At 49.9% G+C, this 15,136-nt stretch overlaps 1 protein-coding gene across 2 annotated transcripts in view; it reads left to right on the top strand.

Annotated features, from left to right (window-relative positions):
• The first annotated feature begins 220 nt into the window (after positions 1-220).
• NADSYN1 (NAD synthetase 1) overlaps positions 221-15,136 on the top strand; it is a 33,366-nt gene continuing 18,450 nt past the window's right edge. The window contains exons 1-9 of one of the 2 annotated variants that reach the window (XM_069471695.1): positions 221-380; positions 1,593-1,653; positions 1,875-1,991; positions 4,848-4,901; positions 5,470-5,559; positions 9,464-9,515; positions 13,340-13,428; positions 13,610-13,727; positions 14,432-14,563. In XM_069471695.1, coding sequence (XP_069327796.1) covers positions 296-380; positions 1,593-1,653; positions 1,875-1,991; positions 4,848-4,901; positions 5,470-5,559; positions 9,464-9,515; positions 13,340-13,428; positions 13,610-13,727; positions 14,432-14,563 — 798 coding nt within the window. In that variant the 5' untranslated portion in view covers positions 221-295. Of the gene's footprint in view, positions 381-1,592; positions 1,654-1,874; positions 1,992-3,062; positions 3,105-4,847; positions 4,902-5,469; positions 5,560-9,463; positions 9,516-13,339; positions 13,429-13,609; positions 13,728-14,431; positions 14,564-15,136 lie in introns of those variants that run through there. The other variant, XM_069471696.1, reaches the window with a different exon arrangement.

Raw genomic sequence — 15,136 nt, 5'->3', positions numbered from 1 at the left:
CAGGCGCAGCCGTGATCGCGGCGTCCGTCTCGCCGAGTGGGCGGGGAGAGGGCGTGGCTGTCCGTGGGAGAGGCGATCAGGGGGCGGGGCGGGGCCTGCCCGGCAGCTCTGGGCTCTGGGGTCCCGTCCCCGCGAGGCCTCGCGGGTGGGCGGGGCGAGGGTAGGGCCATCCCCGGACGGGCGGGGCTACAGCGGGGCGACCCGGAAGGTCCGGCGACTGGCTACCCTCTTCACCTGGAGGACCGCGGGACCCACCATCTTCCGACTGCCTCCTGTCCGGAAGGCTGCCGCCAGGATGGGCCGGAAGGTGACCGTGGCCACCTGCGCGCTCAACCAGTGGGCCCTGGACTTCGAGGGCAATTTGCAAAGGATTTTAAGGAGTGAGTCTAGGGGCGGGGCGGGGCGAACGCCCACTCTGGCGCGGCCGCGGCTTGCTGGTGGCGCCCGCACAGCCTTGCCCTACAGAAACTCGCAGCAGTGGGCGTGGGGACAGATAAGATAATGGATAATGACCGCGGCAGTGGCAAGTGCCCAGGGCTGTTTACAGTTTCTGGGGACATGTGGTATATAAGGCACGGGTAGGAAAAGTCTGGAGGTGGAGGTGGGAGGTCCAGGGACGCACCTGTCTTCAGATATGTCGAGGTCCCACGTGGCATAGCTTGGGACTGAACTGCCAGTCTCGGAGGTGTTTGGACAGGTGGCAGACCACTGGCGAGGATGTCTTGCAGAGACCAGAGACTGGATGGTCTCTAGTCTCTGAGCGCCTTGCTGGTGGGTGGGCACTGGGAGGAGGCATCCCAAAGAGGGAAGGAGAATGAGGGGTGAGCTGCCAGCTTAGAGACTGGAGTGTGGTTGTTGAGGCATCACCATTTTATTATGGTTCATATCAGCTCATCTTGAAGAGTGAAAGGTCAGATTATTATACCTACACCTAAACTGGGGCTGCCATGGGCAAACCTGCAGGTGCAGTCACCCCAGGTTGTCTTGTGCTGGGTTGCTTACTGCAAAAGTGTGTGCCAGCACAAATGAACACAGAGTGTCTCAAGTGCTGGCCGCTTATCCGCCATGTGCCTTGGACCTTCATGGTTTTTTTTTGTTGTTTTTTTTTTAAATATCAACCCACTTTCATCTCATCAGAGCTCAGAGCAAATCCAGTTGGTGTGAAGTGAAGCTGGGTGGCCTCTCCTCCCTAGACTGCATGTTGGAAGCTGCTGCCCAAACCCTGACACTGCTACCCCTGTGGGGTTGTAATCCTTCGCGCCTGCCCCTTTCCTGTAGATGATCTTGGACATCTGCTTGTTAATAAACTACCAGGATGTGATTTTTTCCCCTTCCTCCACCTCCTCCGTGGTGCTAAGGGTCAGACCTGCAAGTCCTCCCTGTTTCTCATTTCCTGCAGGCATAAGCAGGTGTGTACAGGTGTGTCCTCTGCTGCCAGGCTATCAACAGGAGGACTGGCTGCATCAGGGCAGAGAGGTCACAGGGCATTTTGGTTTGTTTTTTTTATCATTCCCACTGTAGCATCTGCCTTTGAACATATTGTAGGTGCTGAAATTGTCCCCCCACTTCTTTCTCTGTCTCTGTACATATAGGTATTGAAATTGCCAAAAGCAGAGGAGCAAAGTACAGGCTTGGACCAGAGCTGGAAATATGGTGAGAACAGACACACAAACAGGCGGGTAGTGGTGAAATGCGTTGTTGGTTGTAGAGTGCTTCTAACTCTGGCTGCCCAATGGAATCGGAGGCTTTGGAAAAACACTGATACCCGGCCCCCACCTCCCCTGACCCTTTCCAACATGACTGGCCCACAGGCCTCGCCCTCCCCAGCTCCCTGGGTTGGGTGTGGGCCTCACCTGCCTGCGCTCTCTCTGCAGTGGCTACGGATGTTGGGATCATTATTACGAGTCAGACACCCTGTTACATTCGTTTCAAGTCCTGGCTGCCCTTCTGGACTCTCCCGTCACTCAGGACATCATCTGCGACGTGGGGATGTAAGTGCCAGCGTGAGTGTGGGGAAGGGCAAGCTCAGAAACAAGGCGAGTTCGAGGGCATGATCTCTCCAGCACCATCCTACGCTCAGGGGTGTGGAATGTGTGGGTGTCCAGAGACACAGAAGCCTCATGTTGAGAAGTGGGTTTTGCTCCTCTCTCAGTCCCCTCCCCCACCACTCCCTCCCACGGAGGCAGCTCCTGGAAGCAGTCTTTGTTAGCTCTTCTGGAAGCTCCTGTGCACACATGAGCACACTTTGCACAAATGGGGGCTCAGGGCTCATCCCGCTGCACGCAGAGAGCTTTATTCTTTCACAGTGAGTCTCAGGGATGGTTCTATGTCCTCCACATCCACACGACCGCCTGGTTCCCCGTGGTGTAGGTTCCAACGGCGTAGCTTCCCCCGGCAAGACTTGCACATGCTGTTCTGGTGTGTGTCTGCGCCACACTTTGTGTAGCCAGTGTCCTACCGCTGGGCCTCACACCATGTCCATTTCCTGTCCTTCGGCTCCGCTTTATCTGGTGTGCAGGTGGCACCTTCGCTTGCTTTTCTTTAACATTTGCCTTGCGGGTACTGTCCTGCCCCTTAGTGTTCATCTTGCCCTTTGTTTAGTAGGGTCTCTTCCAAGGAGTACATAGATGGGATTTTTAATCCAGTGTGGTCACATCAGCGATGATTATTAATATTGTGCACTATGTTCATTTCCTGTTGCTGCTGTGATAAATTACCACAAACACAAAAGATACACAAATTTTTTATCAGGCAGTTCTGAAGGTCAAGCCAAGAGGTCAGTGGGTCAGCAGGAAGTCTCGCTCCTTCTGGAGGTGCCGGGGGGAGCCTGCATCGTCGCCTTGGCCAGCCCCTTCGGCCCCGGTCCTTCCATCGGCAGGTCTCCTCCTCCGGCCCTCCGCCTCATAAGGACCCTGCGGTCACACTGGGCTGCCCCGATTGTCCAGGGTCATCTCCCCTCTCCAGGTCCTTAACTTCCTCCACCTGCAAAGTGCCTTTTGCCACATAAGGTCACATATTCACAGGCCCCAGCAATTGGGACGTGGACATCTTTGAGGGAGCCATGGATGGTTCAGCCGAACACACAGACTGTTCTGGTTGTTTTTGTAAGTTTCCTCCTCGTTAGCTTCTTTGGTTTTTGTTCGTTTGTTTGTCTTGCCTTTTGTTTATTTTTGCTCAGACTTTCCTCTGCTGGCTTGGAATTTATAATCCTGTTTTTATTTTTCTAGTTTTTACCCTTAAAATGGTAACGCTCATATTTGAGGATATTTTTCTTTTGAAGCTCCATTGGACAAAACGAGAATTATGTCATAGTGTCATTGACACCTTCTGTTTGAATTCTCTTTCCAAATGATCCTCCAGGAAGAGGGTGCTAAGTCCCTCTGCAATTAGAAGTGTGCCGTCCTTAGCGCTGACCGACACGGGAAAAAAAACCTTAGAATGGCAGATGATAAAAAAAAAAAAAAACCCACTATATTATTTATTTGCTTTTGTAGCTTATGAAGTTGAACATTTTTTCTGTTTGTTGGTCCTTCGTAACACTATTTGAGAGTTGCCTTTTCTTTTGTCTACAATTGTTTGTCTAATTTATTTGAAGAGTTGTTTATATAGGAAAGATATCAACCTGTTGCCCTATAGGCTAAAATTACTTTACCTTTTATGTTGTTTACTATTGAAATTTGTTGTATATGTTAAGCTTTAAAATGTTCATGTAGTGAACGCCCCCTGTGATCTTTTGTTTCTGTTTGTTTCTGGTTTTGTTCAAACGGCTCGCTCCAGTTAGAGAGCAGCTATTTACTGAGGGTCTGTGTTTTCTATAAAACATCTCACACTTCCCTCACACTCTGTACGTACTTCGCACAAATAAGAACGTGGTTGTGTTCATCCTGCGATGGGTTCTGGTTCGGCAAGGAATGGAAGCCATGTGGAGCCAGCCGCTCACGGTGGCTGTCCTGTGCAGTGGCAGGATTGGGGGTTGGGCAGGGGTGGTGCCCTTTAATCCCTACTTTTGAGGGGAGGAATTGAGGCCAGGGGTCCTTAGCCAGTGGAAAAGCTGGAATCTGAACCCCAGCAACCTGACTCTGCAGTCCACACAGGTTCCCAGGTTTTCTCCCTCCCGACGCTGTGCTGTGTTTAGGCACATCCCTGGGCGTGCTGCCCTCACTGCCGTCCCCTCGGTCCTCCTGGAAGGGTCATCTTTCCCCGTGCCTGCTGCGCTCTGCCCTGGGCCTCCTGTCGTTCACTCTGGGCCAGGCTCAAGCACTGGCCCACTTATCTGCAGAGAAGAGTTACCAGGTTGTCCATAGAGGTGACGTGATCTCGAAGCGCCATGTCTAGTCCTGGGAAGGGGCTGATCAGAGCAATGAATGGAATGATTTGTTCCATGCCTGGGCCTGGGCCTGGGCCGCCCACCCAGGAGCCTGTGATGTGCTGGGCCGTGAGCAGGAGAGCTCAGGCAGGAGAGGTGCAGGGGAGGGAACTGAGGCAGGGGGCTGCCACACGAGGTGGTTAGGAGGGGATAGGTGAGGAGCAGCCAAGGTGTGGGCAGGGCGGTGGCAGCTGTGGAAGGCCTGACAACGGTCCAGGAGGAGCAGGAGGGTCCCTGAAGGCGAATGATTTTGCCCTTAATTGAGAAGAATGTCTTCCCAGTCCAAGAGTCCGTGCCACTGGGTGGCAGAACCATTCGGCTCATTTTTAAGTTTGATTTGAGAATGCCACAGAAGAACCTTGCTGGTCCCTTAAAGTATCTGACCAAGCTTCATATTAAAATGGAATGTTTGATTCTAGAGCTGTAGCCATGTGTTTTCGCAGCAGGGCAGACAGAGGTGCACCTTCCCTTTCTCCTGCAGGCCTGTGATGCACCGAAATGTCCGCTACAACTGCAGAGTGATATTTCTCAACAGGTAAGTGTTCCCCTGCCCCTGGAGGGTGACAGGTGTGTGTCTCCCTGGCTCTCAGCTGGAGGGCTGGGGGACATGTGCTGGTGCCCTGGGAGCCCTTGGCCGGGAGGCTGCTTCTGGAAATACCCAACTGTTAGCAAGAACTGATGTGCCCAGTAGTTGATTCTAGTGAGTTTGCTGCTCTGGGTCTCAGCCACCATAGGCGTCATCAGGTTTTAAAAAGAAAGACGCCCGGGGGGGCGGTGGGGGGGTGGGAATGCAGGTCCTTGTTGCCTGGAAGCCAGTCTAGGTGAATGAGGTCTCCTTACAGACCTGTCTTCAGCTGCCAGCAAGGTGCACACCTGCGGGGTCAGAGCTGCTGTCCTCATCAACAGTCAGGGATGGATGGAGCCGTGGGGAACCATTTGCAGACAGAAAGCTGAAGCCCAGAGAGGGAAAGAGATTTGCTCAGGGCCCCATTTTTGAGCTATCTCTGCGTGGCGTCACCTGGTCCTTTGGTGGTGGTGGCCACTGGCTATGGCACATGCCTCTCAGGAGCTCAGTGTGAGCCACCCTGTTCCCCTGCCTACAGGAGGATCCTGCTCATCAGACCCAAGATGGCCTTGGCCAACGAAGCCAACTACCGCGAGCTGCGCTGGTTTACCCCGTGGTGCAAGAGTCGGTGAGTCGCAGGTGCACGGGAGTGTGATTTCTGACTGCTCCTTGGATGCTTATTAAGCATCTTCGCCGAGTTTAGCCTGGGTCCCACAGCACGGGAGGAGACACACGAGACCACCAGAACAGGTCCCTGGCCCCTGGTGCCTGTCATTTGGACGTGTCTTTCTTGATGCTGCTGATTAAATTGTAGCCGAGTCCATCACGGATCACAGACTCTCCCTGTCATCAATCAGTGATCAGCAGTCGCTTTGAGGGAAGTGTCACTGCCGTCTTGAATGATCCTGTGTATCAGGGTTTCTGTGCTTCGGCCCAGTTGACTCATGGGGCTGGGTCATTCTTTGTTTGAGGGGGGTGTCCTGTGCACTGTAAGGTGTTCAGCAGCATCTCTGGTCCCCCGTAGGTGCCCACCCATGCCACAACCCAAAATGTCCCCAGACATTACCAGATGTCCCCTGGGGGGCAAATCACCCCTGATTGAGGAGCCCTGCTCTATATTTTTATTGCAGTTATTCCTGCTTGTTTATTGTTGTTGCTATTGTAAATAGACCCTAATATTATATTTTTTAAGGGATTAACATCTTGATGTAGGAAAGCTTTTAATTTTTGTGTGTTGCTTTTAGAATTGACCACCTTACTAAATTTTTTTATTGTATGTAGTATTAATAGTTATTCTATAGATTTTCTTGGTTTTCCTCTCAAGTGGAAATTATATAATGTACAACTACTTTTACTTTTCCTTTCCAGTGTTTACCCCCTCAGTTCATTTTCTTAACTTGTGCTGGCCAACATTTCTAGAATCTAGAACAAAATTCTTTGGGCAGTTTTGTCTTTTTTCTGACTTAACTTGGAAAGCTCTTTCTGTTTCTGTGTTAGGTTTTGGATTTATGGCTATCTCTAGCTATTTTTACTTTGGGCTTTTTTCAATTAATTGAGAATGGATCTTGAGTTTATCAAATGTCTTTTTAGCACGTATTGAGATGAATATAGCATAAATGTTTGCTTTTTAATTTCTCTCCAGAAAAAGCTATCTTTGGATCTCTTGGGCTGAGTGTCCCTACTCAGCTACTTGGACTTTAACTTAACACACCCTGATCTTCAGCCTTGAGACCACCGCCTTCCCCACCCGCTTTCCCCAGCCTGGTGTTCTGGCGCCAGTGTCTCCCTGGTGCAGACTCTAGTCTCTGGTGGGGTGATGTGCAGGGTTGGGGAGACGTCCAGGTATCAGCTGCTTCCAACCCACCTCTAGAATCTGGTGCTGCCCGACACGGACTGCTCAGGGTCTCTGCAGGGTGAGCGAGCTCGCTGCTCCTTGTGACTGGCAGGCACTGAGGTTGTAGTCTAGTCCTCTCTGCCAACAGAGGTGGCAAGGATGTGTCTCGTCACCATAGCAGTTCACTTCCCATCTTTCAGACAGAACCATTGGGGACCCTTGTCTGCTGTTTGCCCCTTTGCAGTTTCACTTTTTCTGGAGGTTCAGCAGTTCAGGTACCTGAATGACCCTCACAGCTAAACCATTAACATGCTGGATATGGTGTATCTCATTTCCAAATATGCACAAAATTTTATCCTAGAAATTTTGTGATGTGTATTTAAAGTCAAAAGTTAATCAGTGATTTTACTGTCCCATAAAATAGCACCCTATTGATTTATGTGCATAGCTGTCCAGTGACTTGGGGCCAGCCTGTTTTCTGCTACACATTAGGTACCGTGTTTTAAACAGTCCAATTCATTTAAATAAATGTATCCATAAATTTACCAACATCCTTTCCCCCCAATCCTCTTGAAATTTGAATGCCTCTGCTAGAATGATTTTCTTTCTGCCAAAGGTACGTTCAGAATTTCCATTAAGAGTCTTTGAGTAATAAACTGTTTTTGTTTCTGTCAAAATGTCTTTATTTTGCCCTCATTCTTAAAAGATACTTTTGCGGATTCTGTTGTCACATTCCAGGTTGCCAGTTACTGCCTCCTGGCATTTGTCTAGCCACCACCTTCTGGCTTTGCTGCTGCAAAGCAGCAGCTGATCCAGTTGCTGAATCTTCATAGGTCTTTTTTTCTTCTGGCTACTTTTGAGAACTTCTCTTGATCTTTCCTGTTCTGCAGCTTCACGGGGACGTTTCTAGATGAGAATTTCTATTTTACATCCTGTTAGGATCCGCTGCAGTTAGTGTGTCTGAGGACAGCCTCTGTAAGCATTTCCACCTTCCTCATCTCCATCCTCTCCTTCCAAAACACGGATGAGACCCTCGTGACACACTTTCACTCTGTCCTCTGTGTTTCTTAACTGATCTTTTAGATTTTCACCAGATTTTCTCTAAAGACTGAATTCTGGATCATTTGGGGGATGGGGGGGCGTGGAGGGAATGTATCTTTCAGATCCCTAATTCTCTATTCAGCTATGATTAACCTGCATTTTACATTCACATTGTTATTTTTTCATATTTCTAGAAGCATTATTTGGCTTTTTTCCTATTTATGATTGTCTTCTTCTTACACTTTTGAGCTTTTCTTTTATGTCTTTCAGTGTATTAGGGCACTTATTTTACGTTCTGTGTGGAGCTCCCTGAGGGGCCGTAGTGAGCCTCACCAGCCACAGCGGAGGTGAGCTGGCCTTGGAGCAGAGGGTGAGAGTGAGTTGACCGTGCACCTGTCCTGCGGTGCACCGGCATTGACTGGATCTTTGCACTGAAGGGGGAGGTGAGAATGGAGGGCGACGTGTGGACAGCTCTTGCCTGTAAGGTGAACGTTCATCGCTATCAACAAACCTACCGAGGGCAAACTGAGCGCTCACTATGGGATGGCCTGGAAGCTTGGAGATCTGTGGGGCATTTTCATGTCCCTATTGCCTACATTAGTGAAGGAGAGAAAGCATCTTTGCTCAATTTCTTAAATTTTAATGTTTTCTTAAGTAAACAAGAGCTGCTAAAACCATGTCCAGAAGGCTCTTGTGAATTCTATGAAAGCAAAAGAGAAATAGAGCTAATTAACATCCAAATGGTGCATCTTTTAACAGACTGTTGGAAGTGAAATGTGTGCACCATCTATTTTTAAGATTTGCTCTTTTATTTTTTTATTTTTTTATTTATTTTTTTTTTTTTTTGAGACAGAGTCTCGCTCTGTTGCCCCGGCTAGAGTGAGTGCCGTGGCGTCAGCCTAGCTCACAGCAACCTCAATCTCCTGAGCTCAAGGGATCCTCCTGTCTCAGCCTCCCGAGTAGCTGGGACTACAGGCATGCACCACCATGCCCGGCTAATTTTTTCTATATATTTTTAGCTGTCCATATAATTTCTTTCTATTTTTAGTAGAGATGGGGTCTCGCTCTTGCTCAGGCTGGTCTCGAACTCCTGAGCTCAAACGATCCGCCCACCTCGGCCTCCCAGAGTGCTAGGATTACAGGCGTGAGCCACCGCGCCCGGCCAAGATTTGCTCTTTTAGAGCATTACCTTGGGACACCTTGTACTGAAGTTGTGTGTTAAACCCTCCTTCCCATCTTGTCAGTTTGGAGCATCGTGATTGCCATGATGATACAGGTTTGTGATTGTATACTGGGTTATGCCAGTGATTTTTCTGGTTCAGTAATTCCCCTGTGGGGAAGCGTGACCTGTTTTCAGCAAATCCTTCTGTGACGTCTCTCGGAAGAGCTGCGCATCAGCAAGTGGGGAAGCAGAGGCAGCGGGACCTATGAGCGCCCGAGGCCCTGTGGTGTCGCATAGCCAGACACACGGGGGTCTCATCCAGCCTCTGTCATGCTCGTCTTCCTACCTTAGAGTCATAGTTTACGGCATTCTGTGGACACTTGGTAGTTCCTTTGCTGAGTCGTCGATTTGAAGCTCTCAGTTTGATTTTTGTTTACATTTAGGTGCCCTCTTTCCTGAGATGGTCATCCTCAAATCTGTGTGTTTCCTTTCCAGGCAAATAGAGAAGTATTTCCTCCCTCGGATGATACAGGACCTGACAAAGCAGGTGAGTCCTTGGGTATAAAACCATTTTTCAGTCAGTCATCACTATTCTAGGCTAATGGTGGACCATGTCGGGCAGGAACTTGTCGACGGAAAAATCCAGACTCTGTAAAATACATTAAAGAGGTTTATTTTTATCTGGATGTTTGTGACTGCAGCCCGGGGAATATAGTCTCAAGAGGGCTTAAGAAAATATGTGCGAGGCGGCTGGGTTATGGTTTGGTTTTACATATTTATGGAGACAGGAGTTATAGGTAAAACCATAAAAAAATCAATACACGGAAAGTGTTTATTGGTTGGTCTGAAAAGAGGAGACATCTTGAAGTGGGGGCTTATAAGTCATGGGTGGGTTTTAGGGATGTTTTAGTCATTGGTTGAAAGAGTTAAGTTTTGTCTAAGACCTAGAGTCGGTAGGAAAAAATGTCTGAGTTAAGATGGGGGTCCCCTAGAATGTCTGAGTTAAAATGGGGGGCTCTTTTATCTGTCACATGATGTTATACCAGAACTAGGTGGGAAAGCAAGCCACATCATACCAGGTTAATAAAAGCCCATTTAATGAAATTTTTATCATTTGTAGGTGTGACTTACCAGGCTTCTTAGAAAGGAATTTGGGCAAAAGAAAAAAAAAAGGTCAGAGTCCAGTCTTCAGTTCCCCCCTTGGCCAAGGTCATGCTAGGGTTGCGTGTGCAGCCAGCAGGAGTCTCAGGTGCCAGGAGGACTCATTCCTAGAATTGTCCATTTGGGTATCTGGTGTGTTTTCATAATAGCGATGTCGGATCTTAGGGGAAGGTTGTGATTTGATTGATTTAATAGTCAGTTGTTTAAGAGGCCTGAGAGAGTCAGGCCTTGGGTTTAGTCGGAAAAAACATCTGGGATCAGATCTGTTCCATGAGGTATCATGATCTGGGTCTTTGCTTGTTTCTTTATGTTTAATCTGGCATAATATTTATAAGAGATATATTAATATGATGATACTATAGTGATAAATGTCATAAAATTAGTGAAGATTAGGTGTTAAGAAAGTTATAGGTAGACTCAGAAAGGTAATAAACAACCTAAGTAGCTGAAAAATCCCCTGCATATACCATTGTATTTTTAATCAGACTTACAATGTGTTTATCCTTTTAATCAATGGTCATTTGAACCTTATAGTAAATCTTATTTGAGGATTATAAGACCAACACCAAATTAGAATCTAATAAATTTAATTTGGGGGGCAATTGGTCTCTGTAGGTATAACATCTTGAAGGTATAAATCAAATTTGAGAAATATCTGAACTTTAGTGTCTGAATTGTCGTAGGACCTGTTTATAGCTGACAGATCTATTTTTTCCACCACCTTGTGTTGTATCATATACTAGTATTTGGGAGGGAAAAAGAAGTTTTCTTTACAGGAAAAATCAAATAATCTTATAATGTTATTTTGTTATCCCTCCAAAATGGCCCTTTTTCATATATTAATTGTTATGTCCTATGAGAGTGGACATTAGAGGTCAAATTTGGGAGAAATCAGGGCTTTAAGTGGTTTGAGGGCGTAACCCCGTCCATTCTGTATTTTTACAATCTGAGGAGATAGGCTGCTGTGTGTTTTATTAGCTAGAATAGCCCATCTGCTTTTCTTGGGGACTGCCTTCCTGCTATTTATCGTGGTCCTGATGCCTGTTAGTTGAACTGCAGAATATTTTTGGGTCTCATTTAACTTAGGTGTTTGAGCTTCAGGAATATAATATCTGAGGTCACATTCACCATCTAAAAATGTTTATAAATTTGGGGACCATACATTTTTTTGTATAGGTCCTTATATCGTGTCTTAGCACTGAGCATCGCAGGCCATGGTTTTACAGCTATCTTAGATTTCATTTGTGATAGCGTGGACAAGGGCCTTCCTGGGTGAGGTACACGTCTGTTCTCACCTTTGGGTTTAGGAGCGTGTTTTTATGGCTTGTCTGGTCTCTTTTATTCATTTCATGAGTGTCATGTTATCTTTAGCATAGTTTTTTAATCTCTTTTTTTTTTTCTTTTCAGAATAGCATTCCTTCTATGTGGCCTATTTTTTTTGTTTGTTTTGTTTGGTTTTTTGAGACAGAGTCCCACTCTGTTGCCTGGGCTAGAGTGCCGTGGCGTCAGCCTAGCTCACAGCAACCTCAAACTCCTGGGCTCAAGCCATCCTCCTGCCTCAGCCTCCTGAGTAGCTGGGACTACAGGCATGTGCCACCATGCCCAGCTAATTTTTTGTATATATTTTAGTTGTTTGGCTAATTTCTTTCTGCTTTTAGTAGAGATGGGGTCTCGCTCTTGCTCAGGCTGGTCTCAAACTCCTGAGGTCAAACCATCCACCTGCCTCGGCCTCCCAGAGTGCTAGGATTACAGGCATGAGCCACCGCGTCTGGCCCTATGTGGCCTGTTTTTGAGAGGGAATTTTTTTCCTAAGGAATGTCTCTCTTCGTTAGCAGTGAATTTGCTTGTCTCGATATACCTAGGCCAGTTCTAATTTCTCTAATGAGGTCATGTTTTAGTCTTCCGATTGGCCAGTTTTTGTATTTCTACCAGGAATGTTGTTGCCATCATGTGTTAATGGCATCAGTGTAATTTGGATAAATGGAGTCACTATAGAACCACTGGTGTCCCAAACGATCGTTGGGTGAGCGGAGGTCATGCCTAAGTGTGCCCTTGTCTGGGTATTTTATGAGGCTTTTTAGAGGTGCCCTTTCCTAGGGTGGAATTTGTACTATCGGGGACTTCTGCTACCAACTGACTCCCATAAATAGTTCTTTGAGGGCAGTGTCAATGTGGTGACTTGCCCCAGCTTGCAGCTCGTGGCGGAGGAGCCTGCGTCCAGCTGCAGAGCCTGCGCCCTACACGAAGATTCCTTCTCATGCTTTGTCCCCAGCCTGCTCTCGGGGGCAGCAGTGGTCTGGGGCTGTTCTGCCTCTTTGGCGCCTGAGCAGCCTGTGAGCTGCTACCCCATCGCCAGCTGGACTTCTCTGGCCCTGTTCTGTTGCCCTTGGTGGGGGGCGAGCCTAAGTCCTCAGCCAGGCTAAAGCCGGGCGCCCCCCCAGGAGATTTCTTGGCTGAGCAAAGCAACACTGCACTATAACCTTGGCACTGAGAGAGGTAGCCAAGTTTGGCTCCAGCTGGCACATGCTAGAGGTGTCAGTATGTGTTTTAAGCAGGCTGTTCGCACCCGTGATGTTGCCCTGTCTGTACCCCCTAATTCCAGTGCCTCGTTACGCCCATATGGCACCCACAGGGAGAAGGCTCTGTCCCTGCCCCAGAAGCCCCCATCACTCTTGGTTAGTGAATATGCCTCTTAGAGACAGACATACCTGCACTCTGCCTCTGGCCCTGCCACTCAGGAGCTGGGTGACTTTTTGTCACCATCAGTTAGGTCATTTCTGCAAATAGGGATTAGAAGGCTACCTGGTAATACTGTCAAGAGAACAGAAAAAGTGCTTAGCTCTGTGTCACATAAAGAAACACTTGATAATTGAGAGCTATTATTATTAATGATGGTGAAGATGGCGATCTGTGCCCAGGGACAGATACTTCACAGCTAAGTCACAGTTTGTTGCAGCCATCGTCAGCTCCGTGGTCGTTCAGAGCAGGGCCTGTGGCTCATGAACCGTGTGACCGGAGGCCCTTAGGTATCAGCCGAGCAGGGGCAGCCAGGACCGGGCCACCTGCTCCAGGAATGTTCCAGGTAGAGGAAGGATGCAAGTTAGGGTTTGGAACACAGTGACAGCCTTCATGAGAGTCTTCTGAGGATGTGTGGGGTCCCAGGTCAGTGCGTGGCCAGTGAGTCTGTGCTCTCCCGTCTCCTGACGGCAGGAAACGGTGCCCTTCGGAGATGCTGTGCTGGCCACCCAGGACACCTGCATCGGGAGCGAGATCTGCGAGGAGCTCTGGACGCCCCACAGGTCAGCCCCACTCCTCCGTGCTGTGCGGGTACCACTCACACGGGCCAGCTGGGAGGACCTGGGATTTGCTGATGTCCTGGGGCCACAGCCTCGGAGATGCTGTGACAGAGAGTGAACGGCTGCCCGGGAGGGGGTTGGAGGAGCCCAGTGGTCTCTTCTCTGCACCTGCCTCTGCCTGCAGCCCACACATCGACATGGGCCTGGATGGTGTGGAGATCATGACCAACGCCTCGGGCAGTCACCACGTGCTGCGCAAAGCCCACGCCAGGGTGGATCTGGTGACCATGGCCACCACCAAGGTAGGTGCTGGGCCAGGCTGCTGGAGCATGAGCCATGGGGTGGGGGCTTTGTGCTGAGCACTCCCGAGTCTTCAGCGCCTAGTGCAGGGCTTGGCTCATACGCTGCTTGTAATTACATCCTGTACTCGGTAAGCATGCCCTGACTGCTCTCCTGGGGCTTCCCTTGCACGGCTGCCCTGTGAAGTGGGTCCTGTCGCCATCTCCACTGTGACCAGGAACCAGAACGTGCCACTCGTCCGTTGCCACCATGGCAGGGCGTGGGAAATGCCCACGTGTTTGCTGCTCGCGCTGGGCAGTGGGACGTGGTGAGAGGTGGTGCCGTTCAGTCGTGCACGGGGCGGGTGTGGCTGCAGCCGAGCTGGGTTTGAATCTCGGCTTGGTCAGCACAGATTTGGCTTCTCTGAATCTCATTGTGTCTAACGGAGATGACAGGGCCCGCCTTGTAGGGTGGTGACGAGCCAAAAGCAGACGTTATGTAACGCCCGGTGCCTGGGAAGGCCCAGCAGTGGCAGCTGCACGGCTGTGTGTCGCCCCGCACGCGCATCGTTCGGGTGGGCGTTGGTGATGACGCGGTGGGATCAGGGAGCGGGAGAAAGTCTGGAGCCGGCACGGCCGGCACGGCCCAGTTTCCCGCGTTTGGCCAGTGGCAGGTGAGGGTGATGGACCACAGCTGGCAGCTCCACTGTCGGCTCTGTCTCTTCCAGAACGGTGGGATTTACTTGCTGGCCAACCAGAAGGGCTGTGACGGGGACCGGCTCTACTACGACGGCTGCGCCATGATAGCGATGAATGGGAGTATTTTTGCTCAGGGATCCCAGTTTTCTCTGGATGACGTGGTAAGGAGCGAGCGTGCAGCTGTTGGGCGGCGTTCCCCTGGCCGCGTGGGTTCTCTGGGTCGGAAGCTGACCCTTCACTCTCCCCAGTGTTCAGCGAGGACTCGTGGCAAAGTCCCGCAGTGCCCGCTTGCTTTGATCACCTCCTCTTCACCTCACTGGTGAGGGAGGAAGGGTTCCGGGCATGGCTGGACGCTCGGCACAGGACACACGGTGCTGGACAGATGAGGGTGACGGCAGTTTACGAGTCACATATGTGCTCAGCCTTGGGAGGAGGACTCCTGCCACGCAGGGCCATAGGGGGTTATGCTCAGGCACAGATTGAACAGCCCAGGGCTGTGGGAGACGGGCTTACCCCGCGCTGCCCCCTGACCCGGGCACGCTCCAGTACGCGAGGCCTTGTTCTCGGGGACTCTCTGAATGCACGGTGGCCGGCAGGGTGAGGGACGGACCCAGGGGAGCTGTTACAGTTGAGAGGTGCCATTACTGTGCTGAGGTCGCACAGGGATGTTCGGGGTCAGGGATTAGACGGATAAAGAGAACAAAGCCAAGAATCACAGCTGCGTGATCCTCACC

The sequence above is a fragment of the Eulemur rufifrons genome, chromosome 6 (genome assembly GCF_041146395.1).
Source record: "Eulemur rufifrons isolate Redbay chromosome 6, OSU_ERuf_1, whole genome shotgun sequence".
NCBI classification, from domain to species: domain Eukaryota; kingdom Metazoa; phylum Chordata; class Mammalia; order Primates; family Lemuridae; genus Eulemur; species Eulemur rufifrons.
This window is presented reverse-complemented; position numbering and strand designations above follow the sequence as displayed.